Below are 22,601 nucleotides of genomic sequence, written 5' to 3'. Positions count from 1 at the left end.
ACCCCGCTGGCTCCCGCAGCTCCCGCACGCACCGAGCTCCGGCAGCGCTGCCCGCCGGGCCCCGCTTCAGCGGGGATGAGCAGCCGGAGCTCCCCGGCTCAATGTTTGTCCTCTCCTCCTGAGCGGGACGGCCCGGAGGGGTCTGTCCCGAGCTCTTCTCCTGTTTGTACCGCACGCAGCGGGGTCTGCACGGTTCCTTCCCATTGCTCCGGGGGGAGAACACCCCCAAACCCCCAAGGGGTGGCACCGGAGAGGTGCCCACGGCTGTCCCCGCTGCGGACTCGCCCCCCTCCCGGTACCGGGGCCGGGAGCCGCCCCCTCGCTGCCGGTGGCGGAGCCGATCCCGCCCCGCTCCGCCGCCGTTCCCGCCCCGTTCCCGCCCCCGCCCCAGCTCGGCTCTCCCGGCCGCGCTCGGCGCTCGGCGCTGGCGGCTCGGCGGGGCCGGCGGGGCCCCATGGCCGGCTCGGAGCATCGGGCCCGGCCGCCGGGCAGCGCGGCGGAGCGCTGAGCGCGGCCCCGCACCCGCGGCACCGCAGCCCCGCGGCGCTGGGGCTATGAGCGGGGCACGATGATGATCGACAGCCAGGTGAGTGAGCGAGTGAGTGAGTGAGGGAGCGCCCGGGGCACCGCTGCCGCTGTGCCCCCGCATTGCCCGGCTCGGTTCCCTGCGGAGCCCTCGGGGGTGCCCACGCGTGGCCGTGGCCGTGACCGATGGGGGCGCGGGGCCGGGGGGCTCTGCCGGGGCTCGGTAGCTGCAGGTGTCCGTCCCTTGCTGCCTCTTGGGGCCGGGGTCACTGTCCGTGCCAGCAGCCCCGGCCCCGGTCACTGTCCGTGCCAGCAGCGGCGCTTTGGCGGAGGAGACGCAGCCGCTTTGCCCAGAGAGCGGGGGAAGTGTGTTTGTCGATGTTTTTCTCTCGATTTTTTCCGCTTTCTGTTTGTGCGATGGTTAATGCGGCTGGGAGAAGAGGAGCTGAAGGATGGGGAAGGCGAGGGACGCGGTTTGGGACGGGCTCTGAGGGCGCTGCGATGCTGCAGCAGCCGCCGTGCTGTGATGCTGCTGCCGCTGCTGTGCCCAGCCAGGGCCGGCTCCCCTGCACCCCCCGGGCCGGGGAGCATCCGCAGCTCCCTTGTCTCTGCCTGATGTGTTTATAAAGCCAAAAAAGCTAAGGTGGGCTGCAGCTTTGCAATCGAGCCGAGGTGGGCTAAAGCTCTGCGCTCCCAAACCCCCTGGTGTTTTTGGGGTACAGAGGATGAAGCAAAGGGATGAAATTTTGGGGGTGGCACCAGAGCGTGACTCTGGGTTGGGTCCTGATGCTCCTCTGACTTTTTACTTTCTCTTCTTGTGACGTTTGGCCCCATCCCTGGGCAGGGGGGGCTGTGCTGGGAATGCAAGTGGGCAGCAATGGCTCCTTGGAGACCAGGGATGAACAGAGGGAAGGGCTGATGCTGTGCTGGAGGAGTGGGCTGGGATCCATTTTTGGACTGGAAAATGTGCGTTCCAGAGCTGCCTCCTGCACCCTGTGGGTCCCTTTGGTCTGGGCCTCACTCACCTTGGTCCAGCCCAAAAAACAAAAGCTGAATGAGCTTCATTGGGGGCATACATGTGAGGCAGGCCCTGGTGCCACACCAGTGTGTGCTGGATGGTGGAATGTCCCTTTGGAAAAGGGGATTGGCAGCCAAAATACTGGAGTTTGGGTCCTGACCCTGCCTAGGGTCATGAATGTGAATTTTCTGTCATTATGGAGTGGGAAGATTGATCTTACTGGGAGATGCAGAAAATTAAAGGTGTAAGATTGTCTGGAAAAAGATGTCCAGAGCCTCCCAGGCTGGGGAATGCATGTGGCATCCTGCAGAATGGTTTGCATTAAGCTCTCAGCTTTAGTCTTCCTGTCACGTTTTTATGCCCACCCCATTTTATTTATTTATTTATTGGTATATTTTATATATTTATTTATAGGTGTATATTTTATATGGGTAAACTGAGGCACGTAGAGATATTTGTCCCAAGCCCAGGATCCTGAGTGGGTGGGGAGCACAGGTTTAAAGTCCTGGCTCCTCCTGCTGAAGGGGATGAGCCACTCTGCCTTTTAAGGGGTGCAATTCATTGAGGTCCCGTTGTTTGTGGCTACCAGTTGAGAGGAATTTCCAGCTGCAGCCGCGCCCTGCCGGTTCTGAGGGCTGCACAGCCACATTTTTCATGCCTTGTAAATGTTCCTCTCCCTGGTTGCTAAGGGAAAGACCCACACAAACAACTGCTAAAACTGAGTGTTGCAAAGTAAATAAGCTGAGCAAACACAGGGAGGGTTTTTTTTTTCACCTCTGAGCGCTGCAGGTGTATTGTTCCAGGTGTCCCGACATGTGAAAGGCAAGGCTGAATTTCAGCCTTTAAAACGGAAACCTGCTCTTGAGCCGGGTCAGGAGGTGGCTTCCATCCTGGATCAGGCTCCCAGGGCTGCAGGCTCATCCCCTCTGTCCCTCTGTGGCCGTTTGGGCAGGAGAAGGGAGCAGATGGTGGATGGGCAGCCTTGGGCTGGCTGGGGGCAGGAGGGAGCTCAGCTCGGCTCGGCGGGAGCTGCATTTCTGCCTGACTCTTCCCTTTCATCCCTGACTCTTCCCTTTCATCTGCCCCCAGCTCTGAAGCGGCTCCAGCGCTCGGGGTTAACCCTTTCTGCTGCTCTGCAGGGGCAGGGGGGGAGCTGGCAACAAGTGAGAGCGAGGGAGGAGCAGGTGGAAGATGCTGAGCCCTCCTCGGCGCGGCTCAGCCGCTCCATCTGGAGCTCCCACTCACTCACACAGCCCCAGCCTGTGTGCCTGGGCTGATCAGACACGAGCAGAGGATGCAGCGACTGCTGCAGGCTCCAGAATGAATCTCTGGGATGTTGTAATGATGGATCTGACATCCCCTGGCTCGGTGCTGTGGGTTATCTGTGAGCCAGTTTGCTCAGTGGAGGAATGAGGGGCTTGTCAGGACTTTGGGGTTGGGTTTTTCATCTCCTCGTGGTGTTGTCACTCTGTCATTCCCTAAACGGGGCCTGACTGCTGGACCTGACCGGGGCAATCAGGGCTTCTGATCTCAGGTGGTGATCTCCAGAGCAATCTGCACTATCCATCAAGATGGATTTTGCTTCTGATACCTTTCCCATTGCTATAGCAACCCCTCTGACGGGGATGCCAGCACGCTCTCCAGGCAGTGTGTGCAGGGAAACTGCTTCACCTGCCACCAAGCTGCCACGCTCGTGGGGCAGGGCTGGAAACTGCACTTGGCTGGAAACTGCAGCCTGGAGGGGCAGAGGAGCTGCTGCCAGCTCCCCCAGGCTGGCTCTGAGGTGTCCCCATCACCTGGAGTTTCCCTGGGATGTGGGGTGATACAGCACAGCTGGGGGAATGCACAGTGCCAGGATTTGGGTTTTCTCTCCAAAGGAGATGCTCAGGATGGTGAGAAGGAGCTCACTGTGTCTTGGTGAGTGTTAGGAGCTGCTTCCCCCTCCCCTTGCCTGTGGAGAGGATGGAAGATGGGTCTCAGCTCCAGGGGCGGATAGAGAAGGAAGGGTTCTGCCTGCTTTTGCTGAGTCTATTCCCTCCTCCATGTCCTTCACACTCTGCAGTCACTAGATGGGCTCCAGCACGTTCTGCTCTGCCTCTCATCCTGCTGTCCTGTGCTGTCTGTGCACACCAGGGGCCATCCAGCTGTGGCATCGGCCTGGACAGCTGTGGGGCCGCCAGGACAGCTGTGGGGCCGCCTTCCCTCTGATGGTGCAGTCTCGGTGGCACAGCCGGGCTCTGTGACCCTGCGTGGGCCGGCCAGGGCTGCCCGGAGCCCGGCGGGGCGTGCAGCAGATGGCACTGTTGTTTTCCCGATGAGTTATTGCCGTGGGTTCGCTTCCCCGGCGCCCGGAAGGGCCAGCGGTGATGGCAGCGGGGACAGAGCCAGAGCCCGGCTCCCTGGGAAGGCCCAGCTCGCCAAACTGGGCTGGGCTGGGACAGCAGAGCTCGGTGTGCGGGCACTGCTCAGCCTGGAGGGGCCGTGTGTGTGATGAGTGAGCTCCATCCTCAGGGATCTCAGCTCCATCCTCAGGGATCTCAGCTCCATCCTCAGGGATCTCAGCTCCATCCTGCGGGGATCTCAGCTCCATCCTGAGGGATCTCAGCTCCATCCTGGGGAGGATCTCGGCTCCATCCTGAGGGATCTCAGCTCCATCCTCAGGGATCTCAGCTCCATCCTGGGGAGATCTCAGCTCCATCCTGGGGAGGATCTCAGCTCCATCCTCAGGGATCTCAGCTCCATCCTGGGGGGATCTCAGCTCCATCCTGGGGGATCTCAGCTCCATCCTCAGGGATCTCAGCTCCATCCTGGGGGAATCTCAGCTCCATCCTCGGGGATCTTGGCTCCATTCTCAGGGATTTCAGCTCCATTCTCGCAGATCTCAGCTCCATTCTCACAGATCTCAGCTCCATCCTGGGGAGGATCTCAGCTCCATCCTGGGGAGATCTCGGCTCCATTCTCGCAGATCTCAGCTCCATTCTCGAGGATCTCAGCTCCATCCTCACAGATCTCAGGTCCAGCCCCGCAGCCGCCGTGAGACCCCAGCAAGGCCGCGTCAATCACCGCGTCCTTCCTATAGAAAGCAATCCCTGATCCCGCGTTCCCCTTGGTGCCCGTGGCCGCCGTCACCAGCCCAGCCTGTGCCAGCTGTCCCCAGCAGTCTGTGACCAGCAGGGAAGCGGCCGTGACCTTTCCTGGGGCCGCCTGGCAGAGCCGCCAGTGCTGCTGTCACATCCGCGCCGCCGGTGCCACTCCAGGAGCGCCTTCCAGCGCCCGGGGCTGGCACAGCCCTGGCATTGAGCTGTGCCAGCTGCTGCAGGCTTCTTTGGGGACCCCTGAGCCGAATCCATCCCGCCCTGCCTAGTGCCAGCTGAGCGGGATGCCCTGACGGAGCCCCCAGATGCTGACAGCTTTTCCCGATGGGATCACCCGAGCCCGGCCCGTGTGACCTGGCTGGGGCTCACCCGCCCGTTTTCCTCGAGGATTTGCGTTTTTAGCAGGCCGGGTTTCCTGGGGACCTCTCGGCTCCCAAGGATGTCCCGGCGGATTCCCGCTGTCTGCGCTGACATCCCTGCTCCACACGCCTTGGCCGCGGGTCAGAGGCAGCGCTTGGGGTTTGGAGGCATCAGCTGATGCCAAAAAGGCTCCGTGCTGTGGGATCACAGAGTTTCCTCTCCCTCGAGGCCCTGCAGTGCAGCGGGAGTTCATCCTCTGCACGGATTTACAGCCCTCCACGGGTTTGCTGTGCCCCTCATGGCTCCTGTGCTTGGAGCTGAGAGCCTCACACAGAATTCAGAATTTCAGAAAACAGGGTTACAGCCATGTCCCTGAATTGAAGGAACAGGGACACGGCCATGGTCCTGAATTGCAGGGAACAGGAGCACGTCCATAGTCCTGAATGGTAGGATCCACGAAATTTTCCAAATTTTTCCAGATTTCCCCTGTGCTGGCCACTGCTGACCCCTCCCTGGCCGCTATGGGTGTCACAGCCCAGCTTTTTGGGGCATTTTTGGGGCATTTGGGGCATTTCCTGGGGCTGGGTGCTGCACAGAGTGGCTCTGCCTGCTTACACAAGTCCCCTCTGCACTCCTCCCAGCGCTGCCTGCAAGGGTGTTTAGTTAATGGGATTATAAAGCTTTCCTGTCGTCAGGCAACGGAAATCAATGCAGGGCCCCTGGGAATGAGCCTCATCCCATTTACAGCCCAGCCCAGCAGGGCTCTGTGGCCAGGGCTGCTGAAGGGGGGACGAGCTGTCCCCTCCCTGCTGTCCCCCACGCTGCTGGGGCCTCCTGGAAATGAGGAAAAAAAGGATGCGAAGCTATTGGAAAGTGTTTGGACCAAATTCCTTCCTGAAGGCCAAGAATTAGAAATCCTTGCTTCTGTAAAAATGGATTTTTTTTTGCATCAGATTAGGTGGTTTTGGCTTGAGCAAAGCAAAGACAAAACTTCAGATATCACTCCCTATCACCCTGTGGATAAAGATGCAGATTCTTGGTGTAATTATACCTCAGTACTGTTTTCAGCAGTCAGTCATACCCTTCCCAATTACTATGGGGGATGCTTTTCATGTGTGGAGATAGATATCTGTGGAGATATCTATGGAGATAGAGCATTTTCCTAAGAAAATGGTGAAGGCTCCAGTGGGGCCATCTGAGGAGTGGCTGAGGGCACTTAGCTTCTTGGCTGGACAAAAGGACACACTGAGATCTGCACTTCCCTCACGAGGAACAGCTCTGATCTCTCTTCTCTGGGGACCACTAACAGCACCTAAGGGAATGGCTGGAGCTGGGTTGAGAAGATTTAGGCTGGACATCAGGGAAAGGTTCTTCCCCCAAAGGGTGCTGAGCACTGCCCAGGCTGCCCTGGGAATGGGCACGACCCCAGAGCTCCAGGAGTGCTTGGACAATGCTCTCAGAGATGCACAGAGTGAGGTTTTGGGGTGTCTGAGCAGGACCAGGAATTTGATTTGATGATCACTGTGGGTCCCATCCAGTTTGGGAATCTCTGAAATGCAGAGGCTGCTCCCAATCCACTCCTCCCAGCCACGTGTCCCACCAGCTGCAAGGATCCAGCAGGGGCAGTGCCTGGGGTCCCACGGGCACTCAGGATGCTGATGCAGCCCCCAAAGTGCTGCACGTTCCCCAGCTCCCGTGTGTGCTGCTGGGCTGGTGCACAGGAATTCCTGGAACCCAGGGATTTTCCTTTTCTCCACTCAGAAACGATGCCTTGGCCTGAGAGCTGAGGGCAGGGGCTGCTCTGCATTGCCTGGGGGGCTTTGCCCTCCCCTCTGCTGTCGGTTTCTCATTGCCTGGGGGGCTTTGCCCTCCCCTCTGCTGTCGGTTTCTCGGCTGTTTTAATGACCTGGAAAGGCCCGGGGTGGCCTTGGACAGCCCGCGTTCCAAAGGACGAGAAGAGGCTTCAGGTTTTTTCTCGGTCTCGGTGTTTATTAATTGTTTATCTAAAAGATTTTCTCTTGGCCCAACAGAGGTCTGCTCAGCAGCCAGCCATGGGCACACTGAGAGCCCCTGGGGCGGTCACCTATCTTTATACTCAAAATTATGTATACAATATTTATCAATTTTCCCCAATACCTTTTACCCTTATTGACCAGTGCACTTTTAGTAATGACCAATCCCAAAGTGCCAACATCACCACAGAAGATGGAGGCCAAGAAGAAGAAGAAGGAGGACAGGACACGCCCCAATTCCTCCATCTTACTTCTTTAGACCCCCCTGTACAGAAATCTTAAACCCTGTGTCTCACACTCTAATTAACCCATCCCTTCACCATTCACCCCAGTGAAATCCTCCCATCCTCATACAGGTGTTGTCTCCCGTGCAGGATCAAAGTCCAGCCACCAGACACTTCTGGCAACATTCCAGGACTCCCGAGCCCCCCAAGGGTGGTCTCGGTCACTCTGCACATCAGTCCTGAGGTGCTGAGATCCCACACTCAGCTGTCAGTAGCATCACGTGGTGGAGGCTTCCTTAACCCCTGGGGGCTGCAGAACAGGGTGAAGAGGGAGAACTGGGAGAGCCCTTGGCTCAGGGTGCCAGAGCTGTGTCTGTTATCTTTGCAGCCCGGGGCTTGCTGTGGGCCAGGAGCAGAGGTGTGGATGTGCAGATAACGCCCTGGCCATGGGAGGTGTGGGTTACAGCACCCTGAGAGCCAGCTGCAGGGCTGGGGAGACTGGAACTCCTCCTGTTGGGGAAGAGGAAACAGGAAAGCCTTACAAATATGATTGCCTGGCAAAAGATTTGGAGAATATGGAAACTATAAGTGAGATTGAATTGAAAGCAAGCTTTGAGATACCTCAGTTTCTGAACAACTGGGAAACAATGATGTGGCCAGCTGAAGGTTGAAACAACACTCTGCTTGCAGACGGGCCCAAGGGTCAGAGCAGGCCCTGCCACCTTGGCAGAAGGGGCCCAAAGAGGAGTTTTTAGGGTTTAAAATGTAACACAGTGTGGTAATGTAGTAAATCTTATCGGCTGTATGTAAATGCTATAGGATTTGTATCTTGTACTAGATTGGTTAGTGAGAATCAGAATGTTCAACACAGAAGAAGATTTATTGTATTGTAACGGGAACCTCGCTCTCTTACCCTTTTACTCTCTCACCCTCTCATCCTCTCTCCCCCTCTCTCCTCTCAGGCCTGCTCTGAGCTGTGGCTGGCAGCTCCCAGCAGGTCTCTGCACCCAGGCCCTTTGCAATAAACCCCAAATTCCTGACCTGGCTGCAGAGATCTCTCATCTCCCTCTGTCCCGACCATCCTACCCCCCATTTCTCCAGTGCCCTCGCATCCTCCCAGCCCTGTTGCTGCGGTGACCGTCTCCATGGAGACCGAGCTGCATCCCGGGTACCACGGCTGGGGATGTGTCCCCCTCCCCATGGGGACACTCTCAGCCCCCGGGGGAGCGTGGAAAATAGAAAATCCCTCAAGTGTGTGGCAAATGTGTGGAGGAATCCCAAGGAAACCTAATTGGTTTTCCCCCACCCCTGCTTTAGTGCTTGTTGGCTTTCACTCCACGCTGGTAATTGCTGCTCTGCACCTATTAAAAGGCCGTCTCATGCTTTGCACGGGCTTGATTGGGAATTAATTTTGCATGTGTATCTATTCTGGGGAGCAGGGGAAGTTATTCAGCATGCTGGATGCCAGACAGGCTTTCCAGGGGTGTGAGGTGCAGCACGGGCTGTGCCTGCTCCCTCCTGAGAGGAAAACGACAGTGGCTTCTCCAAATTAATGCCTAAAAACAAGGGTGCAGGGATTTATCAATGGGATTCATTCCCACAATTAGTTTGGGAGAAGACAGGTTGTGAGTGCTTGTATTTATCCCATTAGAAATCCCTCTTGGTTGTCAAGGTGATTTTGATTTTCACTGGGAATTAGGTATCCTACCTGCACACGGTCTCCTGGAAATCCCACCAGGCTCCATCTCCATGCCTGCCTCTCTAAATCTACCCGCAGGCTTTCTGTAAACACCACATTTCTCCAGAGAAATGCTGTTTGGTTGGGATTTCTGTGGTTTTGAAACCAGATTTCCTCTTTCTATTACTGAGAAGTGTCAAAAGGGAAGAGCTGTTGGGATTTTCCATTTGCCATTTACTTGTCACAGCCCTTTCTTTCCCCCTTTGCTTTTCTATCAGCTTCACACAGTGACAATAAACCTGCAGGTTTTGTGTCATTTCTCTCAAGTACCACACTCTGGTGCAGGATGCTGTGATGTTTGGGCATGGAGCTGCAATTTCCTTTGAAAAACAAACTCACCATTGTAATTCCTGGGGAATTTCTTTCATTTTGTGGATGCCTTTGATGCTTGACATCAAGCATTGGAGTCAGCCTTCCTTTGTGAATCACTGGGTGTCAGGAATGCCCAGCTTCACTGGAGAGGTTGGTCACTGGTTTTTGGAGCATCCCAAATGTTCAGCAGTGCTGGGTGCTAAAATCCTCCTGTGCATGAATTTATCCCTGGAAGCTGCATTCACCTGGGCAGAGGTTCAGTCGTGGGTGCTCAAAATGATGTTTTTGCAGGGTGACAGAGGCTGTTTGCACTTTGAGGAATGGCTGCATGTCCCTGGGGCAGCAGCAGAGCAGTTGGGAGCAGGATGCACCCAGCACAGGAATTGCAGTGAATTTCCCCTGCAGTTGCTCTGTTCCTGCCAAGACTCTTACTGGAAAACAGTATTTTCCCAGTAATGGTTGCTAAGCACTGAGCTCCTGTGATGGGCTTTATCTGCTCAGCTGGAGCTGCCACAATAAAGCTCCAGAGCGAAATGAAACGGGGAAAAAACATCAGAGCCTGAGCTGGGGCTTCCCTGTCCTCCAGAGGCAGCACCAGGAGGAGATTTCCCCTCACCCTGGAGCCTGTGGGGCTGAGCATCGCCTCAGTCCTGTGCCAGAGGGGATGGCTCCTCTGTTTTCCTGCTCAGGGGTGGTTCCTGCTGGCAGATCTGGGATCCCAGCAGGGTTTGTGCTCACATCAGCCAGGCTGGGGGAGCAGGAGGGTGAAGCTGTCGCTCAAACACCTGCGTGGGATCCTCCTGTCTGGGCTGGTTTGACAGAGGGGGTTTGTTTTGTGTCTGTGCTGCAGATCTCCCGGTGGGAAGGGTTCAGAGCCACTCTGCTGTCTCACTGAGGGTCTGTTCTGTCCCCATTCCCAGTGGGAAGGTTCAGAGCCACTCTGCCATCTCACTGAGGGTCTGTTCTGTTCCATTCCCAGTGGGAAGGGTTCAGAGCCATTCTGCTGTCTCACTGAGGGTCTGTTCATTCCCATTCCCAGTGGGAAGGTTCAGAGCCACTCTGCTGTCTCACTGAGGGTCTGTTCATTCCCATTCCCATTGGGAAGGTTCAGAGCCATTCTGCTGTCTCACTGAGGGTCTGTTCATTCCCATTCCCAGTGGGAAGGTTCAGAGCCACTCTGCTGTCTCACTGAGGGTCTGTTCATTCCCATTCCCAGTGGGAAGGGTTCAGAGCCACTCTGCCATCTCACTGAGGGTCTGTTCATTCCCATTCCCAGTGACTGGGGACTCTGGTGGGTGGGCATGCATGAGCTGGCCCCAGCAGAGGAGGGGGAGGCTCCACGCCATTTCTGGGGCTGTGTGAATGCTCACAACATCTGACTGCTCACCTTGGACCAAAGCATTCCCTGCCCAGCAGCTCCCATGTCCCATCAATCCACTGTGTCCTGTTCCTGCTGGTTTGGGATGGATCTCTGGAGCATCTCTTCTTTTCTCCAGTCTCTGCTGCTCTCCTTGCTCCCTTTTACTTTCTTTTACAGCCTGCCTGTGTGGTTTGTGACTTTTCCAGAAGGATTGTCCCTTTTGGCATCTTTATGGCTGCCAGCTGGGAGGTCACTGGGCTGTGGGGGCCAGCAGAGCACACTGAGCCCTGGCAGAGGTGTGTGTCAACCTCTGAGTCTGTCCCTAGCCCTGGAAGTCCAGGGAAGCCCTAGAAACCAGGGAACCAGCAGGTGATGGGACTCCTGCACCTCCCCACCACCTCTGCAGGGATTCCTGTTCTCACAGTACACATCAGCTGCTGAACAGGATGATGAGTTCCTGGGAATGGCAGCCCTTGGAAACTTCACTTGAGTGTGAAATCTGTGTCCCTCTCAGGGTGTTTGGAAGCTGCAGTCTCAGCTGACCAAGCCCTGCCTGTTACTGGAGAGTTGTTGTTGGAAAGCCAAGCTCTGCTGACCGAGGGTTGCAGGCAGGTGAGTAACCCGAGCTGGGGCTGAAGCTCAGGTGTGAATCACCTTTCCTGGAAGCAGAGCTGAGGGCACTGCCTGTGCTGAGGGCAGGGCTTGGTGCTGGTGAAATGTGGGACAGTTCCTCCGTGGGAATGCACTTTGCTCTGAGTCACCAAGGAATCACCAAGGAGCAGGACAGACAATGCCAGGGAGTTCCCAGGGCTGGGGCACTGCCTCTCTGCCCTGAAAAGAGTGCCCAAAATTCTCCCAGTCAGCAGCTGGGGCATGCCCCTGGAAATTCTGCCTTGTGCACATGTTCCAGCTGTGATCTCCCCTCTCTCCTCCCCTGCAAATCCATTCCTGGGGCTGCTGCAGTGCTGCCTTCTCATCCTCGCTGCTGCTGCTCGTCTCAGCCATATGGTGGATGAAAAATCTGCCTAATTTCCACTTAAAACTTAATTTATGGTGAGTTTATCCCTACTTGGTCTCGTTCCAGGCTTGCCCATTATCTCCCATTGCTGCAGCATCTAAGGGCTGCTTTTCTCACCCTTGCATTTCCCCCAGGAATGATGGACCAGTCCCACACTGAGCCGAGAAGGGGCTCAGCTCCCTCTGCGATGGCAGGGAGGGTGTGTGAGTGTGTGAGACCCCTGTAAGCCCGGCTCTTGGCTCTGGCTGCGGCGCGGATGAGTCAGCCCAGCGCTGGCTTAGCGCTGAGCGGGGCTCTGCCAAGCCGGGCTTACCTAACGCCGCAGGAATGCCTGGCTCAGCGGGGCTGCCCGGCTCTGCCCCGCACCCGGCCCTGCTGGGGCTGCGATTGTGCCTTTGGGAAAGCTGGGAAAAGCTGCGCCATCCCTGAGCTTTGCCCTGCAAGAGGCTCCTCAGAGCGGGAGCCACAAAGCCACCCCAAAGCACCCAGGAGGAGCAGGGTTTGTTCATCATATTTATGTCACCCCTGCAAGAAGGGCAGTGTAAGGACATCAGCTCCTGTTTGTCTGGGATTTTCAGTGGCATTTCACCCTGGTAACCCTGTTGGGTGTGGATTTTCATTGGCATTTCACCCTGGTCCCTCTGTTGGGTGTGGATTTTCATTGGCATTCCACCCTGGTCACCCTGTTGTGTGTGTGGCTGGCCCCAGTGTCTCCCCTGGTTGGGTGTGAATCACTGAACCCCCCAAACTGCTCCTGTCCTGCTGTCCTCGCTGGGAGGAGCCACCCTGGGTGTCCCCCCTGCCTCTGCAGCTGTTGAGGGTGAGCTGGTGGCTCATGGGCTTGGCTCAGGTTCTCTCCTGTTTGTGAGGGCAAGAACACCTGTGAGTGATCTGTGTCTGCAGGTGATAACACGAATTGCTCCATGTTGAGACACCCAACCCACTGCTGCTCTTGGTGAAAATTCTATAGGAAGGTGATTTTCACACCCGGTTTTGTGCCATGCTTCCTTTAGCAGAGCTCCAGTTTGGATTCACAGGTTCTCTGGTGGGAAAGGAACCTGGGAATGCTCACCTGGGCAAAACCTTCCAGGCACAATTGTGCTACAAAGGAAGTGATCGCCAGCACTGGTGGTCTCCCAGTGCCATGCTGCATTCTCAGTGCCACAAGGTTCCCCAGCACTCTGTGCCACGTGAATTATTTAAGCCTCACCGTGGTCCTTAAGGGGAGCACAGGAAGGCGCTGAGCTGAACCTGCCTCTGACAATGGAAAACAAGGATGGGAGAAGAAAGGGGGAGGCTCCAGCTCCGACCATTCATTCTCCCTGTGTTTCACACCCTCTCATCCTTCCAGCTCGGCCTGTTTGCCTGTCACAACAGCCAGAGGGGAAGGCTGTGAGCGCCGCGGTTTGATCACAATCGCAGCCCAGCAGCAGCAGGCAGGACCTGTTGTGCGCCTCCGAGACAATGCGCGGGTGCCGCGCATGCCGATGAGGCTGGGGAGCTCCCGGCGGGGCCGAGCCGAGCCCAGCTCTCCCCGGGAGGAAGGAGAAGCTGGGGGCAGCAGGGAGGGAGCCGGGGCAGGTTCCCCATCCCCGCACACACGGGCGCGCACACGGGCGCGCTCTGACGGGCGCGCACGCCCAGCTCCCGGCGCGGCTCCTCGGCGCTCTTTGATTCGCGAGGGAGGAAATAAGAGCTCGCAGGAGCGGCACAAGCAGCAGCTGCCGGCAAGATGTGCTGACAAAATCGGCAGAGAGAAAGAGAGGGAGAAATCTCCGATCGGTTTCGCCGCCTGCGCTGGAGCTGCTCCCGGCGGAGGGGAGAGAGGAGGAGGAGGAGGAGGATGAGCAGCCCCTCCATCCCCGGGAAGATGGAGGCGAAACCTTTGTTCAACGTGCAGAAGGCTCTGGTGCAGCCCGTGCAGATGTGCATGTTGGATATCCCGCTGAGCGTGCAGGATGACGATGTGAGTGAGCGCAAGGCGGCGGGGGCAGCCGGGGGCAGCCGGGGGCAGCCGGGGGCCGCGACCCCACCCCGGCACCGGCCCGGGGTGCTGAACTTGTGGTGGCGGAGTTGCCGATGCCGAGAGCTGGCACCGCCTCCAGATGTGACCGTTTCCTCTCCCGAGTGCCGTGTCCCCGGGCAGGCTGCGGCGCTTGCCAAATCCAGGGCACCACAACCAAAGGAGGGGGTTTGGGAGGCAGGGGAAGCCTTTGGTGTTGTGGCTCGGTGCAAAAGGGAGGGTTTGCTGTGGGTGTGAAAGCCTGGTTTCTTGGTGGCTGCCCTGCCTGCTGTCACTGTCACTGTCACCACCCGTGGGCTTGGGTCCTGCCCTGCTGCAGCTGCAGGGTTTGGTTCGCCACGCAAAAATCGGTGTGGATTGCAGCATCGAGGGAGGCAGAGCCTTCCCAATGTGGGTCAGGGGATTCCTCTTGCTCAGGGCTCCTCTTGCCGCCTTTGCTCTGCCCCTCTCAGAAACACACCCCGAGTCTGGCTGTGCATGAGGGAACCCAAAATCAGGGTGATGCTTTTTAGGGCTGGTGGGTGGTGAGTGCTCCGTGTCCCACCTGTGTAAATGTTCAGGGTGTGATCCAGGTGCTGTTACAATTTGAGGCCAAACTTGCTTTGATTTTTGGAGCAGGGAAAGCCCATCTCTTGCTGTATGTGCTCAGGGCGTGTAATGTCACTGCAGGAGCCTTAAATCTGGATTTTCTCCATGGCCACCAACTGTTCTGTCACAATCACTGCCACCTTCTCTCCAGCATTGTCTGTGCGTTTAAAGAGGTGAAACGAGAGCACAAAACCGAGCCCAGCTCGCCGGGAGGAGGGAGCATTTCCTGCAGGGAGGTGTGTTGGATCCTGGCAGGGCTGGGGAGCCCCAGCCCAGCATCCTGAGTGTCCCTGCAGGCTCAGGGGGCTTGCAGGGAGCCTCCTATTTTTAGAATCAGCCCGGGGGGCTTTGCCAGCCTCGGCAGGGTTGCTGCACTAATGAGGATAATGAGGATACCTGCGGAGTGCTGGGGTGTGCCGGGGTGGGCAGGTGCCTCCTGCAGCATTCCTGGCAAGGAGGGAGCTGGGAGGCGGCTGGAGCAGGGGATGGAGCGGGGGAAGCAGAGCCTGGGTGCTTTATTCTCCTTCAGCTCCATTCCCAAGCAGCAGATTTCTCCAGGATTCTCCATTCCTGCTCAGCAGTGCAGTCTGGTGCTGGACTTCCCTGCAGCTCCTGCTGCGGCAAGGGGGATCCACAGGGTTTGCCTGGCACAGGTGGGGGCTTCCCTGCTTCCCTCCCTGCTCTGGGCATGATCTGGGACCAGGCACGGGGAATGCCCTGGCCTGGGTCACTCAGGGACCTCTGCTTGTTCATCCTGTTCCTGGTTTTTAGCAGAAAAGAGAAGTAATTGTTAAAGGGGCTGTGCAGTGTGTTAGTACTGGGTTATTTTCTCGTTTGGTTGGTTGGGTTTTTAGCAATTCCTGCGAGCCCTCTGGAGGCTGCTGGGTGGCAGCCAGTCCTGGCAGTGTCGTGGTGAGGCTCTGGCTGGTGACTGGCACATCAGGGTGTCCCCAGCCCTCAGGTCATGGCTGGGACATTAATGCAGGATGGGAGAGGTTGCGAGGGCTTCCCTGGGGAAACTCCAGCTGCCAGGGGGGTCACGCTGGGTCTGCAGCATCCCCATTTTCACATTTTCCAGCCTTGCTCACATTTCCCAGTCGCTGGAGCTCACTGGAGCTTTCACCCCCTGCCCTGTCCTGCACTGGGCACAGTGGGATGGAACCCCCAGGGCTGAGCACTGTCTGTCAGCCCCCGTGAGCAGGAGGTGGCTCAGGGGCTGCTCTGCCTCTCCATGCCCACGTCCCCCTGCTCTGAGGCTCAATTCCCATTCCTGGAAAGCAGCACCACGGTGGAATCACTGGAATCTCCATCTGCTGCAGAGCACAGACGGGGAATTTCCCCAGCAGGGAAACCCTGAGCGGTGTTTTTGTCTGTGGGGTGATGGAGAAGCTCCTGTTTCAGAGCTGAAAAGCGTTTCCCCCAGCCAGGCAGGGTTTGGAGTCTCACACCCACCCTCGGGTCCCTGCTCATCTCCTGCCGTCGCTTCCCCGTCTGCGTGGGCAGCAGGGAGGGAGCACTGCTGGCATTTCCCCCTCTATTTCAGGGCTTTAATTTCTATTTCAGCTTCGTTAATTTCCTTTTTTTTTTTTTTTCTTGGAGATGACACAGGCAGGTTGGGAAAAGTTATGGGGCTGCATTACCTGGGGTTTTCTGCAGGTTTCTGTGTCAGTCACATCTGGGCCATCCCTGTGGGAGGGCCTGGCTTGGAAAATGGGTTTTCCTCCTGCTGCAAACCCATTCACTGAGCACACCACTGACCTTTTCCAGGCTGGGTTCCCAGGGAGAAAAGCTTTGATTTCAAAAAGGAGCAAGGCAGAGCCCAGGCTGGGGACACCTCACAAAAACTGAAACCTCTGGGTCAGAGCCTCTCCTCCCAGGGCAGCAGCTCTGTTGGGTTCTCATCTCATATTCCTGTTTTTCAGGGAAACTGCTCTGCCCCAGCAATGGACTGGGTCTCCTTTGGGGGACATGAGCAGGCAGGTGCCCATGTTCAGAGGGTGAGCATCCCCCCAGGTCACCCTCAGTGTTGTGCTGTGTATCACGCAGAGGATGCTCTCATTTCTGCCTCCCTCCATCACTTTCAGCGGGGCTGTCAATCCCCCCTTTCATAATTCACCCGCAGCAGTTGCAAAATCGCCCAGACCGCCTCTTCTGCTACGATGGCGAGGGATTTCCAAAGCTTTGCTAATAAAAGAGCAACAGTTTCCATATGTGGAAGGTGGGGAAATCAATGAGCAGGCTGTTGCAAGTGATATTAACGGGCTTTTTGTGGCATCCCAGGCAGTTCCCAGGCATGATGCAGCTTTGTGGCTCGATGCTTGTCTGCTCAACTGGGGACATCCCCTCCTTGCTAGGGCTGGCAGGGAGCAGGGAGGGGTGTCCCACAGCCATGGGATGCTGCTGCTCTCACCCAGGGCATCCCTCTGCCTGCTGGGCATCCCAGGGCACGCCAGGCTGGTGCCACCATGCTGTCACAGCCTCGTGAAAAACGCCAGTCGCTTGTTTTCAAAATTTTAAAAGTTTAATGGTAATAAAATGGTTATAAAAATAGTAATACAATTAGAGTAATAATAATTTGGATGATTTGAATTAGGACAATATGAGACAATAGAAACAAAGAGTTATGAATGTCCGGGTACCTTTTTCTGGGCAGCACAAGCCTGAAAAAGGATCCACGTTAACAGAGGATTAACCCTTAAAAGCAACAGCCTGTTGGATATTCATACACCTCATCCATGATGCATAAATTCCATTCAAACACAGGATTCTGTCTGGTCAGTGTCAATTTCTTCCTCTGAATCCTGACAGCTCCTTCGAGGTAGGAAGAAGTTCATTTCTTCTGATAATGGAGCAATAAATTCCCTTTCTCTGAAAGATTCAGGTGTCCTGTGGCTGCTATCTCACTGAAAATCCTTTCTTTAAAAAAGTATCCTGCATAGCATCGTTTCTATTTTAACACTTTTTATAACCTAAAACTATATTTAACACAGAACTTAAGAGAATTAATACAGCATTACTTTCTAACACAACACATACAATATTTATTTTAATATTTGCGAAAAGCCAATCATTAAATACATGCATTTTTCACAGCCTTGTGTCATGATGGAAAGCGCTGGGAAAGCCTTTTAACAATTCTATTTCTTCTATTTTAACAATTTTTATAACCTAAAACGATATTTAACACAGTACTTAAGAGAGTTAATACAGCATTACTTTCTAACACAACACATACAATATTTATTTTAATATTTGCGGAAAGCCAATCATTAAATACATGCATTTTTCACAGCCTTGTGCAGTGATGGAAAGCGCTGGGAAAGCCCCCCTTGCTGCAGGACAGGGGAGAGCAGCACAGCCCGGGGCTCTCCCAGCATTTCTCACTCAGAAGAGATCAGGAAAAAATCTCATTGTCCTGCTTGCAGCCTCCTCAGCCTGTCCTGGAGGTCTCCCCATCTCTGCCTCCTTCCTCTCTCCTCTCTGATGTCCTAATAAGTGCACTCGGCCTGACTTCAAAGTGGCTAGCAAATATTTTCCACTCCAGCGAGCTAATTAGTTAAATTACATTTCACATGCTAATTTATTCCTCTAATATTATATATTTTTTTCCCCTCAGCATACTGAAATACAGGAGAAGATAAAAGCTTGGTTTGACCTTAGAGCCGGGCTCAGAGGAGCTGGAGATGGGAACTAATGGTTATTTCCCGGGTTTGCTGTAGCACAGGCTTATTCCCTGCCGCATTTGAGACCTCATTCGGTGGAGTTTTAAGAGTTTTAGCATCCTGGGTGAAACGTTGTCCTGTGGCACACAGAAAGAAAACTTTCAGTAATGAGCTACTAATTTCCGACTTCATTGTTCCTGTCCGCAGCACCGGTACCGCCTCGGAGCACTGAATAAATAGCCAATTAATCCTTGCAGGACTGGGTGGGAATGGTGTTACTTCCCTCATTGGGGTGGAAAGGCTTTAACTGGGAGTGAAACAGGGCCAAGGAGCTGATGCTGGTGTCGATCCCAGGTTGAATCTGTTGGGGATGGAAAGGTTTGAACTGGGAGTCAAACAGAGCCAAGGAGCTGATGCTGGTGTCGATCCCAGTTTGAAGATGTTGGAGATGGAAAGGTTTGAACTGGGATTCAGACAGGGCCAGGGAGTTGATGCTGGTGTCAATCCCAGGTTGAAGCTGTTGGGATGGAAATGTTTGAACTGGGAGTGAAGCAGGGCCAGGGAGCTGATGCTGGTGTCAATCCAGTTTGAAGTGAAGTGACAGCTGCCAATGGCCCCGTGGTGAATCAAAGTCTGCTTGCTGTGTGTGTATCAAAGGTTGCTTCTTTTCCACTGTGTGCATATGGTAGATGTTATCAGGAGGGAGGAGCTGAAAATGAGCTCTAGGACCATTTCCTGACCACGGCTGCAGTCAAAAACAACAAATCCCTCGATCTCCCGCTCTTGGCCAAACTCTCCTTTTCCCTCAGGCAAATTATCATTTGGTTTCTTTGGAGATAGCGAGAAACTATGGAAAAAGACTCCCAGGTTTAATTCTCATCTGTAAGGACAGAGATTTAGGAATACTCTGTAAAGTCTTGGGATTTCTGGGAATTGCCCTGGCAAGGCTGAGCCCATCCCACGCTGTTTGTGCACATCCAGCTCTGAATCCATGAGGCCATGAACACACTGCTCTGTGCCTCTGGCTGATGCTGTCCCAGGAGCTTTTGGGGTGGTGGCAATCCCTGTTTCCAGCCCTTCAGAAAGGGAAGAGCTGGTGTGATGGCTGAGCCCTTACACTGGTTTGAAAGGGATGGGGAAAAGTGTCCCCAGTTTCTGCTGTTTGGGTCCCTGGTGCTAAAACATCTGGAGTTTTCGTGTTCCCACACTGAATAAACATGAGGAACACAGCCCTGGGAGTGCCAGGCCAGTAATACCAGGGTTACTACAAATAAGCAGGTAGCAGGGTGAGCAGGGTGGTGTTGATGCAGACAGGAGCTGCTGAAGGAGAGTGAGAGCACAGACCTCTGGAGCCTGAGCCAGCATCTGACACTGCCTGGGGTGCAGCCTGTCTTGGGGCTCATGCTGGCCAAAGGTTTGTCATTATTGCCCGGGCTCTGTCACCTCTGGGACAGGCTGGCTGCAGGTTTTGAGATGCCTGGTGCTCTCCAAACCTCTGTGCCTTGCCCATGTGTGGCCACACCAGTGGTCACCCCATGGATGTGCTCGCTGCAGGGGCTGGAATTGCCTGCCCAGCTCTCCCTGCTGCCCTCAGAGTCACTGGTGCAATCAAAGCTGTGCTAATTCTGTGTACTGCGAGGCAGAGGGAGCTGATGTTTCCAGGAATTGTTCAGTCTATCTATTTTCAATGTATTTTTTAAGTGGTCTGGCTGGGTCTGTGCTAGTGAGAAAATGAGGTGAAACACCCTGTGCCACATCCTCAGCTGGTGCACATCCAGTCAGCCCTCCGAGTTTGGTGGCATTACAACCTGTCCCTAACTAAGAATGTGATGTTCAAGGTGACCTCCTGGAATGCTTCTTTGCTCTTCCTCCCTATCCTTCAGCACCAGCTTCTCTGTCTGGAGCTCGAGGGCAATGTGAGAATTTGCTCCTCGTGCAGCTTTTACTCTGTAGCTGTGGTTCTCCCGGAGGTGCAGGCTCTGCCTCTTGCACTTTCCCTCTCTCCAGTGAAATGGGATCTCTTCCCTGCACTTTCAGCCTTCTCTCGCTGACTGCTCTCAATTTCCATCCTGACATCCCGTGGGATCAGCAGAGCCTTTCGGGCGCTGCCGAGGTGGCTGCAAACCCAAATCCCTGCACAGCCAGATCCCTGCACAGCCAGATCCCTGCACAGCCCAAATCCCTGCACAGCCCAAATCCCTGCACAGCCAGATCCCTACAAACTCAGATCCCTGCACAGCCCAAATCCCTGCACAGCCAGGTCCCTGCACAGCCCAAATCCCTGCACAGCCAGATCCCTGCACAGCCAGGTCCCTGCACAGCCAGGTCCCTGCACAGCCAGATCCCTACAAATCCAGGTCTCTACAAACCCACATCCCTGCACAGTCAGATCCCTGCAAATCCAGGTCCCTGCAAATCCAGATCCCTGCACAGCCAGGTCCCTGCACAGCCCAAATCCCTGCACAGCCAGGTCCCTGCACAGCCAGGTCCCTGCAAACTCAGATCTCTGCAAATCCAGATCCCTGTACAGCCAGGTCCCTACAAACCCAGATCCCTGCACATACAGATCTCTGCAAACTGAGATCCCTGCACAGCCAGGTCCCTGCACAGCCAGGTCCCTGCAAATCCAGATCCCTGCACAGCCAGATCCCTGTACAGCCAGATCCATGCAAATCCAGATCCCTGCACAGCCAGGTCCCTGCACAGCCAGATCTCTGCAAATCCAGATCCCTACAAACCCAGATCCCTGCAAACCCAAATCCCTGCACAGCCAGATCCCTGCACAGCCAGATCCCTGCACAGCCAGATCCCTGCACAGCCAGATCCCTGCACAGCCAGGTCCCAGTGCTGGCTCCATCCCTGCTCCGGGCTGGGCACCCTGACTCATGGCAGATCAGCCACGGAGCAGCTGCCTGTGGCAGTTTGGTTCAGTGAAGGGCCTGTCAGTGCAATTTGCTGTTGTCTGTCCCCTGCAGAGGGCTCGGGGCAGTGCTGGCAGAAGCAGCTGCTGCAGGAGGGGAGCCCTGAGCGCTGCCAGCGCTGCCCAAGTGTGCTTGGGCAAACCCAGGCAAACCCAAATAAGGCAAATCCACTTTGCTGACTGCTTTGGCAAAGCCCTGGTCTGTATCAGCTCGATTTGGCCGCTGCTGGCTGTTAGATGCTGTTGAGAAGCAAAGAGCATCTTTGGTTTCAGGGCAATCATTCCTGAGGTGGTAAAACCCTACAGAGAGAGGGGACAGCCGGGTGCAGTTTGGTGTTGGCTCTTTTATGAACCTGGAGAGCTTTGTGGTGCCAGCACTGCTGGAAGCATTGGCTCTGCTGCCCATGGGGTTGGTTCTCCCCAGGTTCCCCTGCCTGCCCCACCATATGACAATGACAGGACAAGCAGGGCTGCTGGTTCAGTTGGGGCAGAACTTGTGATATTTGGTGTTTTTAACTCCTGGAGTCATGTGTGTGGCATCGCTCGTGGTGCCCCCCAGTGTTGTGGGCCAGAGCTCAGGCTTTGGGCCACCACCTCCAGAAAGATGCTGCTGAAGGCCTGACTTTAGGAACCTCAAAGGCTGTTTGCATCCAAAAATCTGATTTGTTGATTTTCTTGTGTCACCTCTGTGCAGGCATCTCCTCAGCCCTGTGTCCTCACTCCTCCCCTGGCTCCTCCTGGCGTTCTCCCTGGGTGTGATGGGGCTGCAGCAGCTTTTGGCAACAGGATTTTGGTTCCACTTGACAGTTCAGGAGTGGGAAACACCCAATCCCATCCTGCTGACAGCTGCCTTTGTAATTTGGGTACTGTGAGCTCCCAGAGAGCAGCTGTGAGCATCAGGCCCTTCACCTGGAGGAACTGAGGAGCAGTTTGAGAGGACAAGGCTGGTTTGGGTGTATTGAGGAGCAGTTTGAGAGGACAAGGCTGGTTTGGGTGTATTTAGGAGCAGTTTGAGAGGACAAGGCTGGTTTGGGTGTATTGAGGAGCAATTTGGGAGGACAAGGTTGGTTTGGGTGTATTGAGGAGCAGTTTGGGAGGACAAGGCTGGTTTGGGTGTATTGAGGAGCAGTTTGGGAGGACAAGGATGGTTTGGGTGTGACAATCTTGGTAGTGCCTGGCTGTGATGTTGCTGGCAGGGAAATGCCATGCTGACCTGACACAAAGGGGCTTCCTCTGTTGCCTGCCAGGAAAGCAGCACCCAAAAATCCCCCTGAATAACCCCTTTCTGCTCATCCTTCTCCCTTCAGGCTCCCGTGTGCATTGCTCCGAGAGTCAGGGGGGTTTTCTTTCATCACAGTGCCCTCCCAGCGCTTCTCCTTTCCCATACTGGAAACCCAGTGTGAATTAGAAACTGCAGCTGAGGGAGGAAGGAGGAGCAATGTGGTTTGTGGTGTCAGAGCCTGGGCTAGCAGAGCAGCTCAGGAGGCGCTTCTGGGGGCTCTGGGGAGGGGATGGAGGAGCTGGTCCAGCCCTGTGGGGTCTGACAGTGTCATGGTCGTGGATTGGGGAGCCCCTGACCAGGGGGATCCCGCCCGGGCAGCCCTGGATCCGTCGGGAGTCAGGAAATGCAGAATAATCCCTCCCCACCCAGCTGTGTGCAGAGCAAGAGGGAATCAAAAGCAGCTGAAAATCCCGGATTTCCCTTTCTGTTTGGCAGAGAGGGATGGGGGAAGCACAGGGGAGGAG

At 55.5% G+C, this 22,601-nt stretch overlaps 1 protein-coding gene across 2 annotated transcripts in view; it reads left to right on the top strand.

Moving 5' to 3' along the window:
• Nucleotides 1-498: 498 nt before the first annotated feature.
• RALGDS (ral guanine nucleotide dissociation stimulator) overlaps nucleotides 499-22,601 on the top strand; it is a 55,865-nt gene continuing 33,762 nt past the window's right edge. The window contains exon 1 of one of the 2 annotated variants that reach the window (XM_063174893.1): nucleotides 499-586. In XM_063174893.1, the coding sequence (XP_063030963.1) occupies nucleotides 569-586 (18 nt within the window). In that variant the 5' untranslated portion in view covers nucleotides 499-568. Of the gene's footprint in view, nucleotides 587-13,417; nucleotides 13,629-22,601 lie in introns of those variants that run through there. The other variant, XM_063174891.1, reaches the window with a different exon arrangement.

The sequence above is a fragment of the Melospiza melodia genome, chromosome 22 (genome assembly GCF_035770615.1).
Source record: "Melospiza melodia melodia isolate bMelMel2 chromosome 22, bMelMel2.pri, whole genome shotgun sequence".
NCBI lineage: Eukaryota > Metazoa > Chordata > Aves > Passeriformes > Passerellidae > Melospiza > Melospiza melodia.
Note: the sequence above shows the minus strand (reverse complement) of the source record. Positions and strands in the feature narration are given on the sequence as shown.